The 24339-nt window shown below is 36.6% G+C and overlaps 1 protein-coding gene and 1 long non-coding RNA gene across 15 annotated transcripts in view; one reads left to right on the forward strand and one right to left on the reverse strand.

Annotated features, from left to right (window-relative positions):
- Positions 1-24339, forward strand: part of ZNF568 (zinc finger protein 568) — an 80911-nt gene that overhangs the window by 28847 nt on the left and 27725 nt on the right. The window contains exon 7 of one of the 13 annotated variants that reach the window (XM_025421538.3): positions 5848-13906. The exons of 11 other annotated variants lie outside the window; for them this stretch is intronic. In XM_025421538.3, coding sequence (XP_025277323.1) covers positions 5848-7430 — 1583 coding nt within the window. In that variant the 3' untranslated portion in view covers positions 7431-13906. Of the gene's footprint in view, positions 1-5847; positions 13907-23556; positions 24155-24339 lie in introns of those variants that run through there. One more of the 13 variants, XM_049109976.1, reaches the window with a different exon arrangement.
- LOC118351835 (uncharacterized) lies at positions 9793-23633 on the reverse strand. 2 transcript variants are annotated; one of them, XR_004807980.2, is made up of 4 exons: positions 23499-23633; positions 23198-23332; positions 16027-16210; positions 10059-10164 (listed from the first exon to the last, which is right to left on the reverse strand). It is a non-coding gene; the product is annotated as an uncharacterized LOC118351835 (long non-coding RNA). The 2 variants fall into 2 exon arrangements; XR_007410865.1 differs by lacking the exons at positions 10059-10164; positions 16027-16210 and adding an exon at positions 9793-9914.

Here is a 24339-nt window from a genome sequence, read left to right on the forward strand (position 1 = left end):
TAGAATCTAGGTCATTTGTCTTTTAGAATAAAGGTCAGCAATTTTTCTCTTTAGAAAGCCAGATAATAAATAGGCTTTGTGGGCTAGATAAGGTCTCTGTCTTATATTTTCTCTCTCAACACCCTTTAAAAATGTAAAAAACGTTCCTGGCTCACAGGCTGCACAAAAACAATCTATTGCTATTTTTTGCCAACCCCTGCTCTAGAATGTCTCACATACAGGATTTGGCAGTTTGCTTCCTCATGTTGTTTTACATACTCCTATCTCCCATTTTCCCTATAACCTGGCCTTATTGTAATCAAGTTCAGTTCTTTGGCAAGGATATTTTGTTGATGGAGCTGTGTACGTCATATTGCACTTTATCAGATTGGTTTATCTCACTTTTATATTGAGATTGATGAATAGAGGCTCAGTCAGTTAAGCATTTGACTTGATTTCACCTCAGGTTATGATCCCAAATTCGTGGGATTGAGCCACATGTCAGGCTCTGCACTAAGCATGGAGTCTGCTTGAGATTCTCCTTTCCCTCTGCCCTTCCCCCCACTCTTGCTCTTTTCTCTCTCAAAACAAATAAAACCTTTAAAAAAGAGATTGGTAGGGGGATCCCTGGGTGGCTCAGCAGTTTAGCACCTGCCTTCAGTTCAGGGCGTGATTCTGGAGTCCTGGGATTGAGTCCCACATCGGGCTCCCTGCATGGAGCCTGCTTCTCCCTCTGCCTGTCTCTGCCTCTCTCTCTCTCTCTCTCTCTCTCTCTCTCTCTCTGTGTCTATCATGAATAAATTAATAAAATCTTTAAAAATAAAAAATAAAAAAAAGATTGGTGAATAGATTCATGTGTTGTGAATCAGGATCCATTAATTTTGAAGATTCATATTAACTTTCACTTAAGGCTTTTAGCAGCCATTGATAATCTTTGGCTAGATCTATTATTTTATTGGAGGTTCCTTCTGCTTTTATTAGCTTTACTTCTCCCATAAATATGAATTCTAGGGGTGCCTGGTTGGCTCAGTCAGTGGACTGTACAACTCTTGATCTTAGAGTTGTGAGTCCAAGTCCCGCATGGGGTGTAGAGATTACTTAAAAAATAAAAAAAAAGAACTCTGTCAGTAACTATTTGATCACCCTGAAATACAGTTTTTACAGGTCAGGAAAGAGAAATACTTGACTCCTTTCCTTTAAAACTTTTTTTTTTTTTTTTTTTTTTATGATAGTCACACAGAGAGAGAGAGAGGCAGAGACACAGGCAGAGGGAGAAGCAGGCTCCATGCACCGGGAGCCTGATGTGGGATTCGATCCCGGGTCTCCAGGATCGCACCCTGGGCCAAAGGCAGGCGCCAAACCGCTGCGCCACCCAGGGATCCCCAAAACTTTTTCTTTTTAAGTAGGGACTTGAACTCATGACCCTGAGATCAAGACCTGAGCTGAGACCAAGAATCAGACGCTTAACTGACCAAGCCACTCAGTGCCCCTCCTTCAAAAACTTTGAGAATAATGATTGGTGTCCTAGCAATCTCCAGTTTGCCAAGTTAAATCATTATAAATTTATATAATGAGCATTAAAATAAATAATATATTATTCAGTGCATACAAATAATATATATAGAAAGACATTTAAAAGAATATGTGCTTATATATTTGTAACATAAATTATATATTTTATTTTTTAAATTTATATATATATATTTTTTTAAATAAATTTTTATTTATTTATGATAGTCACAGAGAGAGAGAGAGAGAGAGGCAGAGACACAGGCAGAGGGAGAAGCAGGCTCCATGCACCGGGAGCCCAATGTGGGATTCGATCCTGGGTCTCCAGGATCGTGCCCTAGGCCAAAGGCAGGCACCAAACCGCTGTGCCACCTAGGGATCCCTAAATTTATATATTTTAAACATTTTTATATATATTAATCAGCTCATATTGTTAACAAATATATAGTATTTATTTTAAAGCTCAAATTGTCATATCATTAGCCGGAGGATTCTTTGGTTAATTTTATAAATTTCCTGCTCCAGACATAAAATAACTATTGCTCTAGAAACCCTGTTTCCTTTAGTGGGAAATGATTTGGAAACCACAATCTGGGCATAATAGTTGCTCATTAGTACTAGGTTATCATTGCCTATAGAAATTGTAAGTGGACAAAACTAGGAAAATACACTTTTTAGAAAGAAAAAAATACATGTATTTATACTGATACATCCAATTCAAATTAAAAAGTGCAGAGTTGTTACTTACCTTTTTTGTTTTGTTTTGTATCTTTTATACCTAAAATCTTGGTTCCTTATTGCATTAAAATATTAATTTGCTTAATCTATATATATTTCTCAACCTTGGCATTGCATTGAGCCCAGATGATTCTTTGGTGTAGGGGACTATCCTGTACGTTGTAGGATGTTTATGTAGGGTGTAAAATGTTTAGCAGCCTCTGTGGCTTCTACTTATTAGGTGCTAGGAGCACCAGTCCCCTTTCTTTCCACTTTCCTAAGTTGTGACAGCCAAAAATGTTTCCAGATCTTTCATACATTGCCAAATGTCCAATTTGGGGGCCCAAATTCATCTGTCTCTCTTTCTCTTTGTGTGTGTGTGTGTGTGTGTGTGTGTGTATACACACATATATTCCATATTAACAATAATACCAACATTACTAATAATGAAAAAGATTACTGGGTGGCACAGTAAGTTAGGTGTCTGACTTTTGGTTTCAGCTCAGGTGTGATCTCAGGATGGTGATAGTGAGCCCTGCATGGGCTCCACACTCAGTGTGGAGTCTGCTTGAGATTCTCTCTCCCTTTCCCTTTGGCCTTCCCCTGCACACATGCTTGCTCACTCTCTTTCACACACAAATTAATAAATAAATCTTAAAAAAGAAAAAGACTACTGAATATAGTTTAAGATTTTTTTGGTTGTGTGTTTTTTTTTTTTTTCCATTAGGATATAGTCAAACTCTACTGTGTTTAAAGTCACTTGAAGTGATTATGGCCCTAACTTCATAGGTAGATTTACTCATTTCCATTTGTTTTCAGTTTTTAAGAATTATATTTGACTTTCTTCTTCCTTTTTTGATTTAATATTTTTTTGTTAAGTAAAACATACACATGATTCCAATGTCAAAACTACAAAAAAGTCTGAGATGTCATGCTTTCATTCAGGATATATAAATGGAAAAAAAATCAATGTTCAGAGCAGCATTTAGAATATGCTACTTTTTAAATAAAGAGTAGGAGAGGCATATGTGTATGGATATATATTTAATATATATATTTTAAGAGAATATAAGAATAACTCCAAAATTAATAAAAATGCTTATCTGTCAGGCAGTGGAGGAATCAGTGTCTTAGGGATAAGATGGAAGTTAGTCTTCTCTGAATATGCTGCTGTTTGGTAATTTCTAATTATTAAGTTGATACTAACGAAAAATGAGGTTTAGTACTCTTCACCACCACTACTTCCCCTTTTCTTTTTCTTTGAATATATATATATATATATATATATATATATATATATATATCACAATTTTTGACTGATTTGGTTTTCACTGCTTACTTTGTTCTTTTAGTTGATAGACTATGTTACTGTGCCAAGAAGTGACTATTAATTACATATCCTTATATTTTTTTTGTCATTCCTAAAGTTACTACTTGCCTAATTTTTCTGTTTGCTTTGTTTCCTATATATTTTTAATTTTAATGAGACTCTCAAATGTTCATCTAAGTAGGGGATTCATCAGTGTCATTAGTTTTACTTATTTTCATGCATGAAAGGATAAAAAGAAAATTCTAAAAATCTTCTAACAAGTTTTTTTGCTTTTTGAGTAGAACCTAGCAATTTTTTGTGGCATTGTAGATGCCAATTCTAGAATTTCAGTTCTGTGGGTCTATTGTTTTTAATCTTCTTGTCTCCTACCTGAAGGTAAATACCAGCATTCATGAGGGACAAGCAACAGAAAGGAACTGGAAGTCTTACCATTCAATATAGACAAGTTTACATAATTCCTGGTGTTTTAGTATGAGGCTTCCTTTACATCTACTTCACTTGTTCCTAAGTCTAGAGCCTTCATAGTTCATTTTCTCTAGAGAGTAAGTCTTCCTTTTCCTGCTCAGGTGGTGAATACATGGCCACTTACTATGTGGGTTGTGTGAGAGGAGTATAGGTATTGGCAAAGATTCAGTTACGGAGAAAAGAGCTTATTAGCAGCTAATTTATATGAAGGTATTAGATGTCCTAAAGAACCTCTGGGAAGACTGAAGGACCAACTATAGGATAAGCTTTTGGGAATGAGTCTCAAAGTCATATCAGAAAAATGAGCTGCTAAGTGAGTTCCTTTCCTCACTACGATCAAGAATTTGCTTCTGATGGGGCACCTGGCTGGCTCACTTGGTGGAGCATGCAACTTTTGATCTCAGGGTTGTGAGTTTGAGCCCCACGTTGGGAGTAGAGCTTACTTTAAAAAAAAGGGGGGGGGGGGTTCCTGGGTGGCTAAATCAGTTATGTGACTGCCTTTGGCTCAGGTCATGATCTCAGCATCCTGAGATTGATCCCCATGTTGGGCTCCCTGCTCAGTGGGGAGTCTGCTTCTCCCTCTGCCCCTTCTGCTCTCTCTCTCTTTCTCTCTCTCTCCCCCTCTTTCTCAAATAAATGATGATCTCGGGGTCCTGGGATTGAGCCCCATGTTGGGCTCCTTCCTCAGCAGGGAGTCTACTCTCTCTTCCTCTGCCCCTTCCTGCCGCATGCTCTCTCTCGCTCTCTCTCTTTCTCAAATAAATAAAATCTTAAGAAAAAAAATTGCTTCTGATTGAACCAGGAAAAAGCCTTTATAGCCATAAGCTTTAGAACCATACCACTTTTGTTATAGTATTTAGGTAAAATGCCCACTTTATTTCTAATTTTGTTTCTGAATTAAAATATTGTATGATCAATCTAAATCACATTCAGAACCCTGCATGCAAGCATGTCTAGGAAATAGAATGCACCCTTTGCAGGATGGAAAAACATAGTATGAAGTTGGAAAGATGTACTTAATAATAATACTTGCCTCGGGGAGTGTAACTGTTGCCTATTCAGACTTTAATCCTTTTCAGACATCTCTACCTTTTGAGTACCAAAATCCTCTAATTTGTTAGCTTTTCTAGTGTTTTGAAGCCAAATCACTTTGTTGCTTGACATTCGCATCTTTTTACTACTTAAACTTCTTAGCTCTGCCATTAACAGTTCCTTATATGCCTTTCATCTCCATTCTTTTGTTGAAATAACTTTTTCACCCTCTTTACACTCCTGTTTCCTTTGTTCTTGTGAGTTTGACTTTTTTTTTTTTTTTTTTTTTTTTTTTTTTTTTTTTACTGTCATTTTAATGGAATTTCAGGGAGGAGGAGAAATACATACATTCAATCCACTTTCCTAAGTTGTGACACTGTGTTTAACCACAAGTGTTAATATTATCCTCTGGTCATTTTGAGACTCTATCCAGTCATTTATATAGTCACCCTTTCATTTTACTTATTCTGTTCATGTTACTTATTTCTGTCTTATATAAGCATACTTTAAAAGCAATCAAAGCTACTTAGGCCTATCAATGTCAGTTTTCTCTCCATTTCTATAGTAGTTAACATCTTACAACTTAGAAACTAGGGTAATTTGCAGTTTGGATTTCTTTCATATTAGGAGACTAGAATCAACATAAAAGATCAAATCCAAATAGTAGCAAATTTCTGAATGTTATTAATAGTGTAGTAGCTGAAAAATTCAAAAGTACTATTGATCAAAATCAAATAGTAGCAAATTTCTGAATGTTATTAATAGTGTAGTAGCAGAAAAATTCAAAAGTAATCATTTTTGGTCCTCCATTTTAGAAGTTTGGGAAGTTGATGAACAGATCAAGAAGCAACAGGAAACTCTTGTGAGGAAAGTCACATCTATCTCCAAGAAAACTCTGATTAAGGAAAATGTCATTGAATGTAAAAGAGTTACAAAAATATTTCCTTTGAGCTCAGATATTCTTACTTCAAGACAAAACTTCTATGAATGTGACTCACTTGATAAGGGTTTGGAACATAATTTAGATTTACTTAGTTATGAGAAGGACTGTATAAGAGAGAAAAATTATGAATATAGTAAGTATGGGAAGCCATTTTACCATTGCTCATCCCATGTTCTAACTCCCTTTAAGTGTAATCAGTGTGGACAAGACTTCAGTCATAAATTTGACCTCATCAGACATGAGAGAATTCATGCTGGAGAAAAACCCTATGAATGTAAGGAATGTGGAAAAGCCTTCAGCAGGAAAGAAAATCTTATTACACATCAAAAAATTCATACTGGGGAAAAACCATATAAGTGTAATGAATGTGGAAAAGCTTTCATTCAGATGTCAAACCTTATTAGACACCAGAGAATTCATACAGGGGAGAAACCTTATGCATGTAAAGATTGTTGGAAAGCCTTCAGTCAGAAATCAAATCTCATTGAACATGAGAGAATTCATACTGGAGAAAAACCCTATGAATGTAAAGAATGTGGAAAATCCTTCAGCCAGAAGCAAAATCTTATTGAGCATGAGAAAATTCATACTGGGGAGAAACCTTATGCGTGTAATGAATGTGGTAGAGCCTTTTCTCGAATGTCATCTGTTACTCTACACATGAGAAGTCACACAGGGGAGAAACCTTATAAATGTAATAAATGTGGAAAAGCCTTCTCTCAATGCTCAGTGTTTATTATACATATGAGAAGTCATACAGGTGAGAAACCCTATGTATGTAGTGAATGTGGGAAAGCATTTTCTCAAAGTTCATCCCTTACTGTACATATGAGAAATCATACAGCTGAGAAACCCTATGAATGTAACGAGTGTGGAAAAGCCTTCAGCAGGAAAGAAAATCTTATTACACATCAGAAAATTCATACTGGAGAGAAACCATATGAATGTAATGAATGTGGGAAAGCTTTTATTCAGATGTCAAACCTCATTAGACACCAGAGAATTCATACTGGTGAGAAACCTTATGCATGTACAGTATGTGGGAAAGCCTTTAGTCAGAAATCAAATCTCACTGAACATGAGAAAATTCATACTGGAGAAAAACCCTATCATTGTAATCAATGTGGAAAAGCTTTCAGTCAGAGACAAAATCTCCTTGAACATGAAAAAATTCATACTGGAGAGAAACCGTTTAAATGTAATGAATGTGGTAAAGCCTTCTCTCGAATCTCATCTCTTACTCTTCATGTAAGAAGTCATACAGGGGAGAAACCTTACGAATGTAATAAATGTGGAAAAGCCTTCTCTCAATGCTCATTACTTATTATACATATGAGAAGTCATACTGGTGAGAAACCTTTTGAATGTAATGAATGTGGGAAAGCATTCTCTCAAAGAGCATCCCTTTCAATACATAAGAGAGGGCATACAGGTGAGAAACGCCGAGTATACTAAATGAGGGAAGGCCTTTTCTTAAATTCAACTCATGCTTTACATTTGAAACATATTGGTCCAAACAAAAAAATGAAAATCTTTATGGAAAAATTGTAAAACTTCATTGAAGGGCATAAGACTTGAATAAATCAAGAGAGATAATCATATATGGAGATGGAAAGCCCCAATCATAAAAATGTCAGTTCTCTTTGAATTAATCTATAGACCTAATATAGTTCCAAACATCTAACAAGAATCTTCTAGGATCTTTACAAAATGATTCTAAAATTCATGTGAAATGGAAGTCCCTGGATTTCTGAGACAGTTTTGAAAAAGAACAGAGAGGATACATCTTTTACCATATATTACACAAAAGTTAATGGTCATTAAATAGTCTGTGGTATTGGAGCATGGATAGTTAAATAAACAGATTTTACAGGATAGAATGCCTAGAAATAAATAAATGATTATACATGAATGTGGTGCATCTTAGACATGATATCATGAATCAGTAGGGAAATGACAGCCAATAAAATTCATTGGAGGATTTGGTTCTCCATTTTGGGGGGAAAAAAACTACATGCAATCTTACAATGTATAAAGAAACAGAATTCCAAAGGATTTGAACACTGGAATGTAAAAAACCAAAGTGAAGTTCTTGGAAGGAAATATAAAAATGATGTCTCACCTTGAGGCAGGGAAGCATTTTTTAAAAAATAAAAGGACCCTGCCTTTCAATTTCTGTATATTCATTCTAAAGAAACTCACAAATCCCATAAGAAATATATATATGAATTGAAAACAAGCTAAATATTGATGGGGTAATGGATAAATAACGTGATATAGTCAAATAATGGAATAGTATACAGTAGTTAAAAATAGTAGACTAGATCTGTACTTTGCAACATGGGTAGTTGTGTAAAACAGTATAGAGGGAAAAAAATCAAGATCCCCAAATGAAACATTGTATAATGACATTCATGTAAGTTGGAATTAAATCATAAAGAATAGTATTGTTTTTATTATTGAAATATGTATATATTTAAGATGGACTAGAAGGGTACTACATACCAAATTATTGTTAGTATTGTCTCTGCCAAGAGATTAGGATTGAGGGTGTTGATCAGAGGGAGCTTTTAGCTTTATTTGTAATTTTTATGCCTTAAAAAAGATTGATAGCATATAAAATAAATTTTAAAGTTAATGATACACAGTGGCAATATGGATGTCTTGTCTTAATGGTGTTTATGTAGTTATTTTTCAAAATTTGTGGACTAGGGGATACCTGTGCCCATAAAAAAATCATTATGATGGATCCATATGCCATATCAGATGTTGAGCCATTTTATCCAAAATATTTCCAGAAAATTAATAATTAGAAGTGATAGTCCTATTTACTATATAATATGAAATTAGTATACTTTATCAATCTTATGATGCTTTTTTCACATTTTAACATTTCTAAAATTGTGACTCATCTAACCAATTATGTCTTAGGTTTAAGTATATATGTAATTATTAAAAATTTGAAAATCAGATGGCAGTGTGATAAATCAAGTATTTGCCATTTTAGGGCATCATGGTCTACTAATGATCCCTACTCTCTCAGTATGTCTCTTATTATTTGACAATAGATGTGTTAGATTCATAGCTAACTAGTAGGTAATATATTTAGAGTCATTGTGTAGAGAATAAGATTTTCCTGAGAAATTGACTATGTGAGATCAGTTTTCTTGACCTGTAAGTTTCCATACAACCAGGATAGACATTAATATCATTGTTAATCATTACAACATTTTGAAATGAGATAGGGTTTTATTTTCTTGAGATGGCCATAAGCAATTTTGTAACATAGCTTCGCTCTTAATCTACAGATCATTTTACTCCTTTCACAACCCTTGATTTATATGACCTATCTCATTTTGGTTGGAAGTGGTGGTAGTCTCAGACCCTGAGCAGTAATAACAGAGTTCTAAAAGGATCTCATTCCTTATAATAATATATGAACCAACCCTTACTTAAGGTAATGTTTTATCCCAGTATCTCTACAATATTACTTGATATACAGAAAACCATTAGTGCCTTTTTTAAAAGGAGATTAGAGTTGGGGCTATTGATCAAAAGGGAACTTTAACAATGAATGTTTGAATGGTAACTATATTTGTTTGAAGGTGATTTCACAAAACAACTCAAATTACAGCTGTGATATACAAACCTGACTGTATCAATTTTGACTTTTATTAGCTTTCTTTAAAGCTTGACAGTGATTTATTACATTTGTAAATTGCAGGGATGGATTTTCATGAAAACAATTTACCAAAACTTAAGTATCTAAATGAGTATTGTCATTTCATAGCGTATTCTTTAATAGGTTTTATGCTAAGTCCAATTTTGCCAACACATCTAATTTTTGTAGACTTTTATTTTCAAAAATAGTTTTCAAAATTCATGTGTTATCTACGTAACAAAACCTGTGTTTGATGAGGATGTGCAGAAATTGGAAACCTAAAAAAAAAAAAAAAGAAAGAAATTGGAAACCTTGTGCATTGTTGGTTGGAAGGTAAAATTGTATAGCTGCTGAGGAAGACAGTTTGGCAGTTCCTCAATAAGTTAAACTTCTAATTACCATATGTTTCTGCATTTCTGTACCTAAGTAGACATCCAGAAGAATCGAAACCAGGGGCTCAAATTGATCCTTGTACACCAGTGTTCATAGCAGCATATTCAGAATAGCCAAAAAATGGAAACAGTCCAACTGTCCAGTAATGGATAAATGGATAAACAAAATGTGAGATATACATACAATGGAATATTATTCAGCCATACAAAAGAAAGAAATTCTGACTCATACAAAATGTAAATAAATCTTGGAAACAATATGCTAAATGAATCAACCCAGACTTTTATGTTCTTTTATGAACAAAAATTGTATGATTCCACTTATATGAAGTAACTAAAATAGGCAAATTCATAGAGAAAGTAGAATAGATTGAGATTACTGGGGTGTGGAGGAAGAAATGGAGTTTGTTTAATGAGTAAATTGGTTCTGTTGCAGATGAGAAAGTAGTAATGGTGATTATATAGCATTATGTATGTATTTATGACCACTTAATTGTACACATAAAAATTGTCAAAATGTTAAGCTTCATGTTCTTTTATATTTTAACACACATGCACATATACAAGTTTACAAATACTCTATTTTGTAATGCCAATATCTGAGTTACTTAAGTCATTCTCTGTTGATAACTTTCTCTTGACTCTTTCTCATCTTTCCTATATTTTTGGTTATGTAGTAATTTTGATTGTGTACTGAACATTGTGAATGATATGTTTCAGAGATTCTCAATTTTGTTATAATTTTCTGGAGAATGTTTACTTTTGTCCTATAAACAGTTTTTTAACTTGGCTGGATTTAAAATCCAATTTCTGTTCCCTGATTTTCAGCAGTAGCTGAAATATCTGCTCTTCTGTCTTTTAGCTATTTATTTCTAATTCTTTGGAATTTACATATATTTGTAAGGTTCAGGCATCAAAGATTTGGGCCAAATTTTTATGTAAATGTTGAATCTTCTCTCTGTAGCTCCCTCCTTTCTGGGATTTAACTCTTTTTTTAAACTAGCAGCCTCCAACCTCATCCTCCCACTTCTCAAGCCAATAAGATTGTGGCTTTTTACTTACATTTAGCTACCCTATGCCACAGAGGCTGGGAAGTACCAGTATGTGATAATCTGTATAAATACTAATGTCTCACGGTATACTTCTTTTCAAAGGTCAACTCCCCTTCAGTTTTTGTCTGTTTTTAGGTATTCCCTGATGCCTTCACATTGTGCATGCACGTGTGCAATGTGTATGTGTGTGTGCAGAATATATGTAGTCAAGAGTTTATTATCTTTTATTAATTAGTCTGAAATAAGGTAGCTTTCACTACTAAAAGTGGAACTAGAAGATGACGTTTGAGCAAAGGAAGTAAGGGAATGAGTCATGGAGGAATTTGGATAAAGAACACTTAACTATACAGAATAGAAACTTCAAAGACCCTGCAATGATTAGGGTGCCTGGGTGGCTCAGTCAGTTAAATGTCTTCCTTCAGCTCAGGTTGTGATCCTGAAATCCTAGGATCCAGCCCTGCATCAGGCTCACTGCTCCACCAGGATTCTGCTTCTCCCTCCCCCTCTGTGCTCTCTTTCTCTTTCTCTCAAGTAAATAAAATCTTAAAAACAATAACAACCACAAAGACCCTGCAATAAGACCATGCCAGACACATTCAAGAAGTGGTAAGGAGGGGATCCCTGGGTGGCGCAGCGGTTTGGCGCCTGCCTTTGGCCCAGGGCGCGATCCTGGAGACCCGGGATCGAATCCCACGTCGGGCTCCCGGTGCATGGAGCCTGCTTTTCCCTCTGCCTGTGTCTCTGCCTCTCTCTCTTTCTCTCTCTGTGAATATCATAAATAAATAAAAATTAAAAAAAAAGAATCTGTAAAAAAAAAAAAAAAAAAAAAAAAGAAGTGGTAAGGAGTAGGACACTATGGTCAAAGTAAAGTAAAGAAAGAAGGGATCCCTGGGTGGCGCTGCGGTTTAGCGGCTGCCTTTGGCCCAGGGCGCGATCCTGGAGACCCGGGATTGAATCCCACGTCAGGCTCTCGGTGCATGGAGCCTGCTTCTCCCTCTGCCTATGTCTCTGCCTCTCTCTCTCTCTCTGTGACTATCATAAATAAATAAAAATTAAAAAAAATATAAAGAAAGAAGACAGTAGTAAGTGATGAAGTTTAGAAAGAGATTGAGGGCCAGATTAAGTACCTTGAAGATGAGTTTAGGAAGGAATTTAGGTTTTGTTAAAAAAAAAAAAGGGATAACCATTGGAAGGCTTTAAGCAAAGAATTGACACAATCTGACTTACATTTTAAAGGAATTGTCTTAGAGGACCTAATAATAGAGATTAGAGGAGGAAGTGTGGAAGCACAGATACCAATCAAAAGGCTTGAGGTAATATTCACTTGAATCTGGGTGATAATGGTTGATAATACATCAACTTCTCAATACTAGAAGTAGCAAATATCTTGAGATACTTTCAAGGTAGAGCTGTAAAGACTTGGCTGATAGGTTCAATATTAGTAAATCATATCTTAAACTGCATTCATCACATTGCAGCTAAACCAGACATTTGTTACAAAAAACATAGGACCTCTCAGTGTATCAGAAAACAAAGTTATCAAAGACTGTTGGGCTCATTAGAAGAAGGGATCCCTGGGTGGCTCAGCGGTTTAGCGCCTGCCTTTGGCCCAGGGCGCAATTCTGGAGTCCCGGGATCGAGTCCTGCGTCGGGCTCCCGCAATGGAGCCTGCTTCTCCCTCCTCCTGTGTCTCTGCCTCTCTCTCTCTCTCTCTCTGTCTAAATAAATAAATAAATAAATAAATAAATAAATATTAAAAAGAAAAGAAGTAAAGCTATAGCCAAGATTTTTGGCCTGATCAACTTGAAAGATGCAATGTCCATCTCTTGAGTTGGAAGAGCTGCAGGATGAGCTGTTTGGGGAGTCTAGATGCCAAAAAGTTGCCTAGATTTCCAAGCACAGGAATATACTAGACAGTAGATAAATGGATCTAGAATCCATGGGAGAAGTATGAATAGATAACACTTTCATGAGTTGTTAGAATATTCATTGTACTTAAAGCCAGTGAACTGGATGAGAAGAAATGTAATGACTGACTTTTTGGAACTTTTTGGAACTCCAGCATTTAGAGGTCAGAGAAGTAAAGAGGAAGCATAGGAGACAAGAAAGTAGAGCCAGGGAATTAGGACAAAAACCCAGAGGGTAATGTTCTGAAAGCAAAGTGAAGAAAATGTTTTTAAAAAGAGAAAATTAATTTTAATGAATTTTGTTAATTGGCCAAGTAAAGACAAGACTGAGAAACTGACCAGTGAGTTATTTAGCAATGTCATTGGTGAACTTGATGAGTAGTTTAAGTGGTATGAAGTAAAATCCTGAGAGTAAAGAGAGGAGATAGAGGTAAAATGACTATAGTGATGGGAGACTATAATCTGTCTCACTGACTGATCAAGAAGCAGACAAAGATTATTAGATTTACAGATAATTTGAGCAGCATAATTAACAAATTTGACCTACTGGGAAATATCTAGAACATGCAGCTGACCACTTCAAAATACACCTTCTTTCCAAGGAAACATGAAGCATTTATGGAAGTTGACCATAAAGTATCAATTTCACTCGTGTAATTTAAGAAACCAGACAAAGGAAGAAAAAACCAAACATACCAAAACACAGACTCTTCAGAGAACAGAGAACAAACTGGTGGTTACCAGAAGAAAGGTGGGTGGGAGAAAGGGTGAAATAAATAAAAAGAATTAAGAGTATAGTTATGATGAGTACTAAGTAATGTATAGAATTGTTGAATCTTATTGTACATTTGAAACTAACATAACACTGTATGTTAATTATACTTCAATAAAAAAAAAGTATCAACCAAATATCAGTAAATGACATCTTAAACTGCATTCATCACATTGCAGCTAAACCAGACATCTGTTACAAAAAGCATAGGACCTCTCAGTGTATCAGAAAACAAAGTTATCAAAGACTGTTGGGGTCATTCAAAAAGACATTGGAGTTAACTTGCAAGGAATTTCACTGATCAAAGAGAAGATAATTTTAACAAGGAAAAGAGAAATGACTACAGAGGATTGAAATACAGCAATCTGTAAAAATCCTTACGATCAAATAATGCTGCAAGAAATCAAAAGTCATGTTTGGCCACTAGTGGTAGTGGTACCAACTCCTTATATTGAAAACATGATAATTAAAAAATATCTTCTACTTTCTCCATATGAATTCTATTTCATAGTGCCAAATAGTCCTAATAGAGGTATCAAACAATAATGTATAAGGGAAAGATCTATACAGAATAATTCTAATTCATAATTGTAAGAACACTAGAATTAGAAAATTCAATATTTTACAACCTCAATAAAATAACTGATTCAAGCAGTAAATATCAGTGTATGCTAAAACCTAAATAAAGGATGATTGAGGAAAGGATGTTTTTAGGATACGAAAGTGTCACCCTACATAAAATGCACCTTTAAAGTGGAAAGATCAGTTTCACCACTGGTCAAGCTCAGCCTCAAAGTAGGACAATTAAATACTATATGCTAATTGATGTTACATAAAGACAGAGCCAATAATTTAAGAAATCTAATCAAACTTTTCATTTAATTAATATTATACATAAAATGTAGAGAAAAATAAGTAATGCCAAAAAGAAGCAATCAGGCAAGTCCCAAATGTATTTTCTTTAATACAGCTGACATACTTGATTCGTTACGGCAATGGCATGAAGAGGACTATTCTTGATTAAGAAATACTTGAGGAACAACAATTAAATGCAACGCATGGACCCTGTTTGAATGTTTTTGATGAAAACAATAGCAAAAAGATACTTATGAATATACTGATAACTTACTGCATTTTTCTGATAACTATTAGTGTGGAATACCTTTTTATATATTGTTGGCCATTTAGAGATCTTCATTTGTGAAGTGCATATTATAGTCTATTGCCCATATATTTATTGGCTCATCTGTATTAATCTGTGGATATATGTTCTGGATGCATATCCTTTGTCAGATCTATGCATTATCTTCTCCTAGTAGCTTGACTTTTTTACTTTCTTAATGGTATCTTTTGATGAATAGGATTTCTTAAATCTTAGTGGCATCTAATTTATCAATATATTTTCTTTTATGGTTAGTGCTTTTTGTGTCCAATTTTAAAAATCTTTGCCTATAGCAGGGCTTCTGGGGGACTCAGTCAGTTAAGTCTCTGCCTTTGGCTCAGGTCATAATCCCAGAGTCCTTGGATCAAACCCTGTGGTGGGCTTCCTGTTCCACAGGGAATCTGCCTCTCCCTCATCCTTTGCCCCTCCTTTTGCTCATGCTTGCTCTCTTACGCGCTCTCTCTGTCTCTCTCTCTCTCTCAAATAAATTAAATAAATAAATAAATAATAAAATATTTAATAAAAACTTTTGCCTATGCCAGTATCATTAAGGTCTTTCCCTATGGCTTCTTCTAGAGATTTTATGTTTACCTTATACATATACATATACCTTATACATATAGGTCGAGTTTGAATTACTATGTATAACTTGAACTAAGGATCAAGGTTCTTTTTTTTCCTCACATGCATATCCAGTTGACTTAGCACTGTGCATTGAAAAGACCATTCTTTAACCATTGAATTTCAGTGGCTTCTTTGTCATAAACTAGGTATCTAAATATACTTAGTCTGTTTCTGGACTATTCTCTTCTACTGATAGAACAATTCTGTTCCATTGATCTACCTAACTTATCTTTGCACTAAACCACAGTCTTCTTTACTGTGACTTTAGCACAGTCTTGATATCTGGGAATATAAATCTTTCAGCTTCTTCACATTTCCTTAGTTACATAGATCCTTTGCATTTCTGTACATATTTTGGAATTAGCCTGCCAGTTTCCACAAAAATTGTGCTGAAATTTTTATTGGGACTACATTGAATTTATAGAACAATTTGAATAAAAATTAACATCTTAATCTTAAAATCAGTGAATGTGGGGGGTACCTGGGTGGCTCAGTCAGTTGGGCTTCCGATGCTTGATTTTGGCTTCAGTCAAGATCTCAGGGTCATGGGATTGGCCCCCCATAGGGTTCCCCACTTGGTGCAGAGCCTGCTTGAGATTCTCTCTCTCCCTCTCCTTCTGCCCCTGTCCCTGCTCGCACGTGCTCTTTCTCTAAATAAATAAAATCTAAAAAAAAAAAAAAAAAAAAAGTCTGTGATATATCTAGGCCACCATTCATTCCAATACAGATGGAGAAAGCATATCGGGCCAGTGAGGAAAGTAGGAACAGTTGAATCAGTGGAGCAGGAGAATTTGGTATTTTATTTGGCGAAAAGATGAAATATGACCTTCAAAAATACACAAAAATAAAACCATATAGATGAAGAGTTTTATGTTAAAAATAAAACTTAAAACACTGGTAAAAAAAAATCTAGTTGAATATCTTCTAGACTTTGGGTAAGGAAATTTTTTTTTAAAGATTTTATTTATGTATTCATGAGAAACACAGGGAGAGAGAGAGAGGCAGAGGGAGAAGCAGGCGCCATGCAGGGGGCCCAAAGTGGGACTCGATCCCGGGTCTCCAGGATCACGCCCTGGACTGAAGGTGGCACTAAACTGCTGAGCCACCAGGGCTACCCAATATTTTTTAAATAAAGCACACCAATTATTGACTAAAAATGAAAGAATTGATATATTTGGCCATCTTAAGTGGTCACCCATCAAATGAATTTTTTTTTTTAAGTAGGCCTAGCATTGGGCTTAAATTTACAACTCTGAGATTAAGACCTGAGCTGAGATCAAGAGTTGGATGCTTAACCAAGTGAGCCAACCAGGTACCCCTCAATTGAAATTTTAAACAACAACAACAAAAAGTTATAAATTAGGAAGAGACATTTGCCATAACCATAACTAATAAAGAATTGATATAAAGAATATATATATTTTAAACATTTTTAAAATCAGTAAGAAAAGCAAAACAACCCAATAGGACTATTGACAGGAAACATAAGCACACATTTTTAAAAAATGTATGAGATGAATAAATATAGAGAAATGTTCAGTGTAATTAGAGGTAGAGGAAATGTGAATTTAAAACCACAGCAAAATATCATTTTACATCCTTGTAACTAGGAAAAGTTAGAGTTTAACAATAAGGTATCACTCAAGCCCTCACAAGAAATGGCCCTTCAAATTGAGTAAGTTAAGTAGAGGTTATTACAAGAACTGGTTATAAAAATGTGTCTAGAGTATAGAGAAACCACAATATCCTGAGGCAGAGATCCATTATTACCCTAAGTGTGAGAGGAGTCAGTGGATGAGACTACCAGAACTCCAAAACAATACTGTGGAAGGGATGCTTAGGAACTGAGACCCTTAGTTGAGGGACAGAGCCAACACCACCCTTCCACAGGGACAAAATGGGAGTAGGGGTATAAATACTTCACTCACTCTCTCTGATCTAGTAGGCCTCCCATTGGATGAATGCAACTAGAAACCAGGGGGAAAAAGTTACAAATTAGGATTATGTATATTTGCTATATACAAAGCTGACATTGATGCAGTCCATACAGGTTCCACCTCAGGGCACAGAGTAGGGTGAAGAAGGGTAGAAAATTGATCTGTAGGGGCTGTTCAGCACAAATACCAAAAGTTGGAGAGGATGTGTTTTCCCAAGTTCTGTTATTCATTGCTAGTAGGAACTTAAATTAGTAAGCCATCTTGGAAAATAGTTTGGCAGTTTAATTTTATCTTCTATGGTTGAACATCTACATGCCCAGGAACTCCATTCCTAGGAATACACCCAAGTTCTTACATGAGGAGACATGTACAAGAATGTACATTGCTGCACTGTTCTCAATAGCCAAAACAAAAATAACCCAGATGTCCATCAACTGGAGAAAGTGCTTTATTCTCACAATAGGATACTTACCATATAGCAGTCAAAATGAACTGCAGTGTCACACAACAGTATAGAAAATCTTATAATAAAAAAAAGAAAATCTTATAATATTAGAAGAAACAGTAAATTCCAAAGATTACGTATAATTAACCTACTTATAAAGTGAAAAATAGATGAAAATATACTTTTTAGCAATACATATGAATGCAGTGAAACTACATAAAAGCAAAGCAAAGGATTAACAAACATAGGATTCAGGGTGATACTTGATCCGTTGGGAGAAGTAGGGGCCAGGAAGGGGTTATATATAATTACATATAGGTTATTATCAAGGTTATAGATATTATATTGGGTAGTGGACTCATGGGTGCTTATAACATTATTTAAAGTAAATTATTGATCAGTTTAGGATAAATTATATTGTGACAAATGAGTCCAAAATCTTAGTGACTTACAACAAGGCAATATTTCTCATAATCACATCCATTGTAAGTTGGCAGCTGTTCTGTTCCATATCATCTTTATTCTAGGACCTAGGTTGTAGAAGCAGCACTTCATAGAACATGGCAGTCTCGTGGCAGAGGGAAAAGAGATGGTGAAACCATTCAACAGCTCTGAACTGGCATATGTAACTTTTACACATTTCCATGCCTGATATCAATGGACAGAAAGTACAATCCTGATAATATCAAAATCAACCACACTAACCAACTAAATAACCCAATATACACCCTGACTGGACTTGACGAGCATGGTTGTTGTTTATATAACTATGTGCACCTGAGGGGCACCTGGCTGGCACAGTCAGTGGAGTGACCTTGATCCCAGGGTTGTATATTCGAGCCCTACATTGGGTGTAGAGATTATTTAAAATCTTTAAAAAGGGGATCCCTGGATGGCTCAGCAGTTTGGTGCCTGCCTTCGGCCCAGGGCGTGGTCCTGGAGTCCTGGGATCGAGTCCACATTGGGCTCCCTGCATGGGGCCTGCTTCTCCCTCTGCCTGTGTCTCTGCCTCTCTCTCTGTGTCTCTCATGAATAAATAAATAAAACCTTTAAAAAAATAAAAAATAAAATAATCTTTAAAAAGGAAAAAAAAAAGCCTATGTGCAGCTGAGGTAAAAATATCAAATAAAACCCAGATAAAGTTTAACCGTAGATAAAGTTAAGAGGCATGGATGTGATATCTACATTTATTTTCAAATGAATTGCATTCCTGATAATTCTCAACTCCAAACGATGTCCTAAAACTCAAGTCCAAACGATGTCCTAAAACTCGAGTCCAAATGGTGTCCTAAAATTGAATGACCTACTTCCTAAGCCTGGGTTTAAGATATAATATCTGTAAATCAGAATTTTCAGATGAAATTCTGATGCAAAAGTGTACATTTAGTTGTCCTATGATTTTCAAAGAGTGAGTTGGAAGTCTCCGTTTGTATATGGACTGTGTCCCAAGAATTACTAGTAAGAGTTTGTAAGGTTTTACTGAAAAGAAGGATGGGTACATGCTTTATTTAATCATATTACATTAGCTTCTCTCTTTGAATTTAATGTAGTGGGCCTCAAAGTGTGCTGAAAGGCAATGTATATTTTGGTTAGTTTTGTTTGTGAGGAAGTTTGATTAGTTTGATTTCTGTACAGCAGGGGAAATGGGCAAGATCTCTAATAAGAGAGAATCCTATGTCCTATTGATCCCTACCAGGCCTAGTGAAAAGTCCTTTCACCAGGAAGTGAATGGGGATTGAGTGTGCTGCATCATGCTAAAATGTGGAGGACAGAGGCCAAGATCCTTGTGGAAGAAGATTATTTCCAGTTCAGAAGTGTGAAAATGAAGGGAGAAAGGAAATAAAGGATCGGTGCTATTTTAAGATTAAAATAAACTTTCAGGACTTGTGAAGTCTTTAGCACACTTGAAATTAAATGCGGTAAAAAAATATAGGCTACATCAAAATTATTTTTATATATCTACATAAAACTGTGTTGAGTATTAAACCTACCGAATTGAATTTTAGAGACATTGGATGATAAATGGTAATTTTCATACTGTAGTTCTCATATCTTAAAGCCTATACACAGGTCCGAAATATTTGGAGACCCTTGATTAGTACACAGGTGTCAGGCTGTATGCACACTGTACATCATTATTTTTATCCTTTTCTCAACCCTGACCCATGTGTCTAAAATTTCCCCACCCTTAATGACTGAAGGGTTTTTTTCTTTTTTTTCTCTTTTTAAAAATTGAAGTGTAACTTACATAGGCAAAATATAAAAATCTTAACTATGCATCGTATGTATATAATTGTGTATTTACCACCCAGATCAAGAAATAGAGTATTTCCATTCTCTCAGAAAGTTCCCTTGGCTTCCTTCCAAACACTAACCATTCCTATCTGAGATAATCATTTTTCTGACTTCCATTTCCATAGATTAGTTTTGCTTGTTTTAGAACTTTATATAAGTGGAATCAGACAGTGTTTTTGGTATCAAGCTTCATTTGTTTAGATACTGTGAGACTCATCCATTTTGTTGTGGTAGCAGTAGTTTATTTTTATTGCTGAGTAAGCAAACCATAATTTGTTTATCCAGTCAGTTGTTGATGAACAATTAGCTTATTTCAGGTTTGGGAATATTACAAGTAAAGCTACTGTGAACATTTGGATACAAGTCTTTGTATAGATCTATGTTTTCATTTTTCTTAGATAAATACCTACAAGTGGGTTGGATGTATTCTACCAAATGCATGTGTTTATGAAAGTTCTTAATTTTTGATACTGTTAATTCAGTGAGTAGATTCATTTTTCTTAGCTTTGGCAAGCCATGGAAAATTAGCCACTAATTAATTAAATATACTGATAACTTTGTATACCAACAAATACAGATGAACATCAAGCTGCACTGGCAGCTGCTTTGGACAGAGTGCCAGTAGAAAAGCTAACACAAAGCTTCAGCAGCTGCTTCTGGAGCATAGTTAATGACTGTTTTAGTATTCCCAGAGAACCAGGTGCTGCTTCTCCTCTAACTAAATTTAACAACTGAAAGCAACATGAGCAGCCATTTTATGTAATACTCCCAATATAGCCCAATATAGCCTCTGTTAAATGAGCTTGGTAGAGAGCTACGCTATGACCAGTGCCCCATTCCAAAGTTGTTTCTTACCATTGATAATACCTCTGCATGTTTTAGAGAGGTCGAAGTCACACACAAATTTGTTATATTAGCTTCAACCTTTGTGAGATTTTACTTTCTTGCTGCATAGTGGACAATAACTTTCTAAGATCTGGTATCTAATGTACAAGTGTGATTTCTGCTATGTCTGGGAGTTGCTCGAAGGGGCAAATACTGAAGGTAGAGAATAAGCCATAAATGTTATCTAAAATGTGAGGCACCGAAACTAATCTGATCTTTAAATCAAAACGATAAAGTGAAGGTGGACACAAATGGTGAATGAGTTTGCAGCAGAAGGCAGTAAGGCATATTCCACAGGGTGACTAATGCCCTCATGTTAGAGGTGGAGGAGGAGCACCTCTGAATAAAAGAATTTATCTTTTGCACTTTCTTAAACACGGGTCTAATCTTTATTTAGTATACTCGCCAAGGTGGAACAAACAGGTACTACAGGAGGGAGATTATAGCCAGCCTTGAAATTTTCATTAAGGATGTAAATGTGATCTTTTCTTTTTTTTTTTTTTTAAGATTTTATTTATTTATTCATGAGAGACACAGAGAGAGGCAGAGACACACAGGCAGAGGGAGAAGCAGGCTCCTTCAGGGGAGCCTGATGTGGGACTCAGTCCCAGGACCTCAGGACAATGACCTGAGCCAAAGGCAGATGCCTAACCATTGAGCCACCCAGGTGCCCCTGTGATCTTATTTTCTTGGGAGTCTTTGGTCACATTAATTATAATACAAAAAGCCACTTAGTGATTTATTCAACGACCAAGTAAATATCCCATTACATCTGTTTTTTAAAGTAGTGCTTCTCAAATTATAGTGAAATACAAGGTTTTTTTCTTTCCTTTTTTAAAATCTGCAATCTATTGTGAACCAAGAATTTTGGAAAATATAATAAATATAAATTGCTTGAGGAGTGCCTGGGAGACCCAGTCAGTTAAGCATCTGCTTTTAGCTCAGGTCTGATCCCAGGATCCTGGGATTGAGCCCCCACATCAGGCTCTCTACTCAGCGGGGAGCCTGCTTCTCCTTTTCCCCCCTGCTCATACTCTCTCTCAAATAATAAAATCTTTATAAATAAACAAACAAACAAACAAATAAATAAATAAAGCTTGAAAAAGAAAAAAGACCTACAAAACACAAGCTCTAATTTTTTTTAGCTTTAGCTTTAACAGACATAAAATTAGATTTTCATAAATATAACCAGAACAAACATAACATAGGGAAGAAGAAAATATGAATAACTGTTCACATTGTTCAGTAACATGTGCATAAGAATGAATATGCAGAATATGCAGATTTTATGATATGCAGAATTACTATTACACTCATAATTTTTTGTAAGTCCATAATCATAAGCAAATGAAATATGAAGGAAATAGCAATTCTCCCTATGGTGTCTATATGCACACTTTGAACATAGTACATAATATTTTTCAGAGTTTCTATGTCAAATGAGCTGTTTAAGTTGTAGAGTAGGAACTTCTCTCTCCTGTGCCACCCAACCCCCATCCATCTTTCACTCTTAAATCTGTCCACAAGCCCCAGAGTGTCTGTACTCTTTCTTCTACCTTAGTAAGAAATGTTCCACTTAAAGTATCACCAGCCTCTGCCACTTCCAAGAGTCTCACCTCCCTCACGGGTTCACCTGGGGTTCCTCTCAAGAGTGATTGCTGTCCTAAAGCATTGTCCTCTTTCCCTCCAGAGAATCTGATTTGCAGGTATCTTTAGTTCTGTGATTTTTGTCCATGTTTTAAGCCAGACACATTGTCTCTTTACCTGAATCTTCACTCTGGGATTCAAGTTCGTATCTTTTCTATAGGAAGTAAATTATCTGGTGGTGGAAGCTTGCATTAGGCACAATAGACAGCCTCAGTCTATCTTTTCTCTGCTGATTTCCACCATAAATGTTGGAAGAATTCAATATTTTATTTCCCAGCCTACTTGTAATTCAGGGCAGCCATGTATCATGAATCTGGCTATTAGATACAAGCAGAAATATTTAGGGCTAAGGGTATTTAAAAACATTTGCTTTCTTAATAAAAGGGACATAATCAGCTAGCACAGTCCTTCCCCTTCATTTTTGCTAAACAGTAAAGACCAACCTTGAGTCCCTTATAAAGTGTCATTCCCAGGCACCTGGGTGGCTCAGTAGTTGAGCATCTGCCTTCGGCTCAGGGCATGATCCTGGGGTCCTAGGATCCAGTCCTGCACCGGGCGCCCCATAGGGGAGCCTGCTTCTGCCAGAAAGGAAAAAAATATAACTTTACAATGGAAATCTCTGGCCATTACCACCTTCACCAAATGATCAAATTTAGCATCACTAACAGTGAAACGACACGACCTCATGTTGCCCCTGATGTGATAGAGCAAGAGGACACAGCATTGTCTACGTAGTATCCTTACCAAATGTGTCTGCAGGGACACTTGGCTGCTGCACAGGAGGGTTACCGACTAAGGGAGTGCTGCGCTTTGGGGGGGCGCCGGGAACTGGGAACGAATTCTCAGCCGAAACCTGAACACGCAAACTCGACCAGGAAGGATCGTGGGACGGGCTGAACAGCCCGGGTCCAGGAGGCCAATTAGTTCTTGGTGTAGCCGGGAGTCGTCTGCTCCTGATCCCGCTCTCAGAGCGCGGTGGCTCCTTGTGGAGAAGACTCTGGACTGTCTGCTTTTCGGCTTTTAACTGCCGTTCCTAGAGGCCTCTGAGCACTTCCCGGTTTGGAGCGAGGGCTGTTGCACACGGGTCAACTTTGAGGGCTCGGGATGTACAGGTGGCCGACCCGCCCCCCCTTTCCTCCACGGTGGGCTACGTTTCCCAGGAGCCTCCACGGTCCACTTTTTTTTACTCCTCAGCAGCCTGCTCTCGCTGCTTGGACCTGTCGCTCGCCCCGGTCCTCAGGATGCTCAGGCGAGGCCGGGCTGTCGGTACTGGCCTTCGCTGAAGCCTAGGAACGCGAGGCGACGCTCGGCAGAGGGGCTGCATGTTTCCTGCCCTGGACTACATTTTCCTGGGGTCTCTGCGGCATTTGCCACTTCCGGCCGAAGTTGGCTGGCGGGTGGTGAGTTGGCGGGAGTTCGGGCGTGAGGGGTCGGGGATTCCGGGCGGCCTGACACCGGCTTGGGGCGGATTCGACCAGACTGGAGCGTGAGGACCCGGGAGAAGTGCGCGGCGAGGGGCTCCAAGGGCGGGGCCTGAGTCCTACACGTGAGTGGCTGTCGGGCTTGTCCAGGCCGCAGACTCGCG

This window comes from Canis lupus, chromosome 1 (genome assembly GCF_003254725.2).
Source record: "Canis lupus dingo isolate Sandy chromosome 1, ASM325472v2, whole genome shotgun sequence".
NCBI classification, from domain to species: Eukaryota; Metazoa; Chordata; class Mammalia; order Carnivora; family Canidae; genus Canis; species Canis lupus.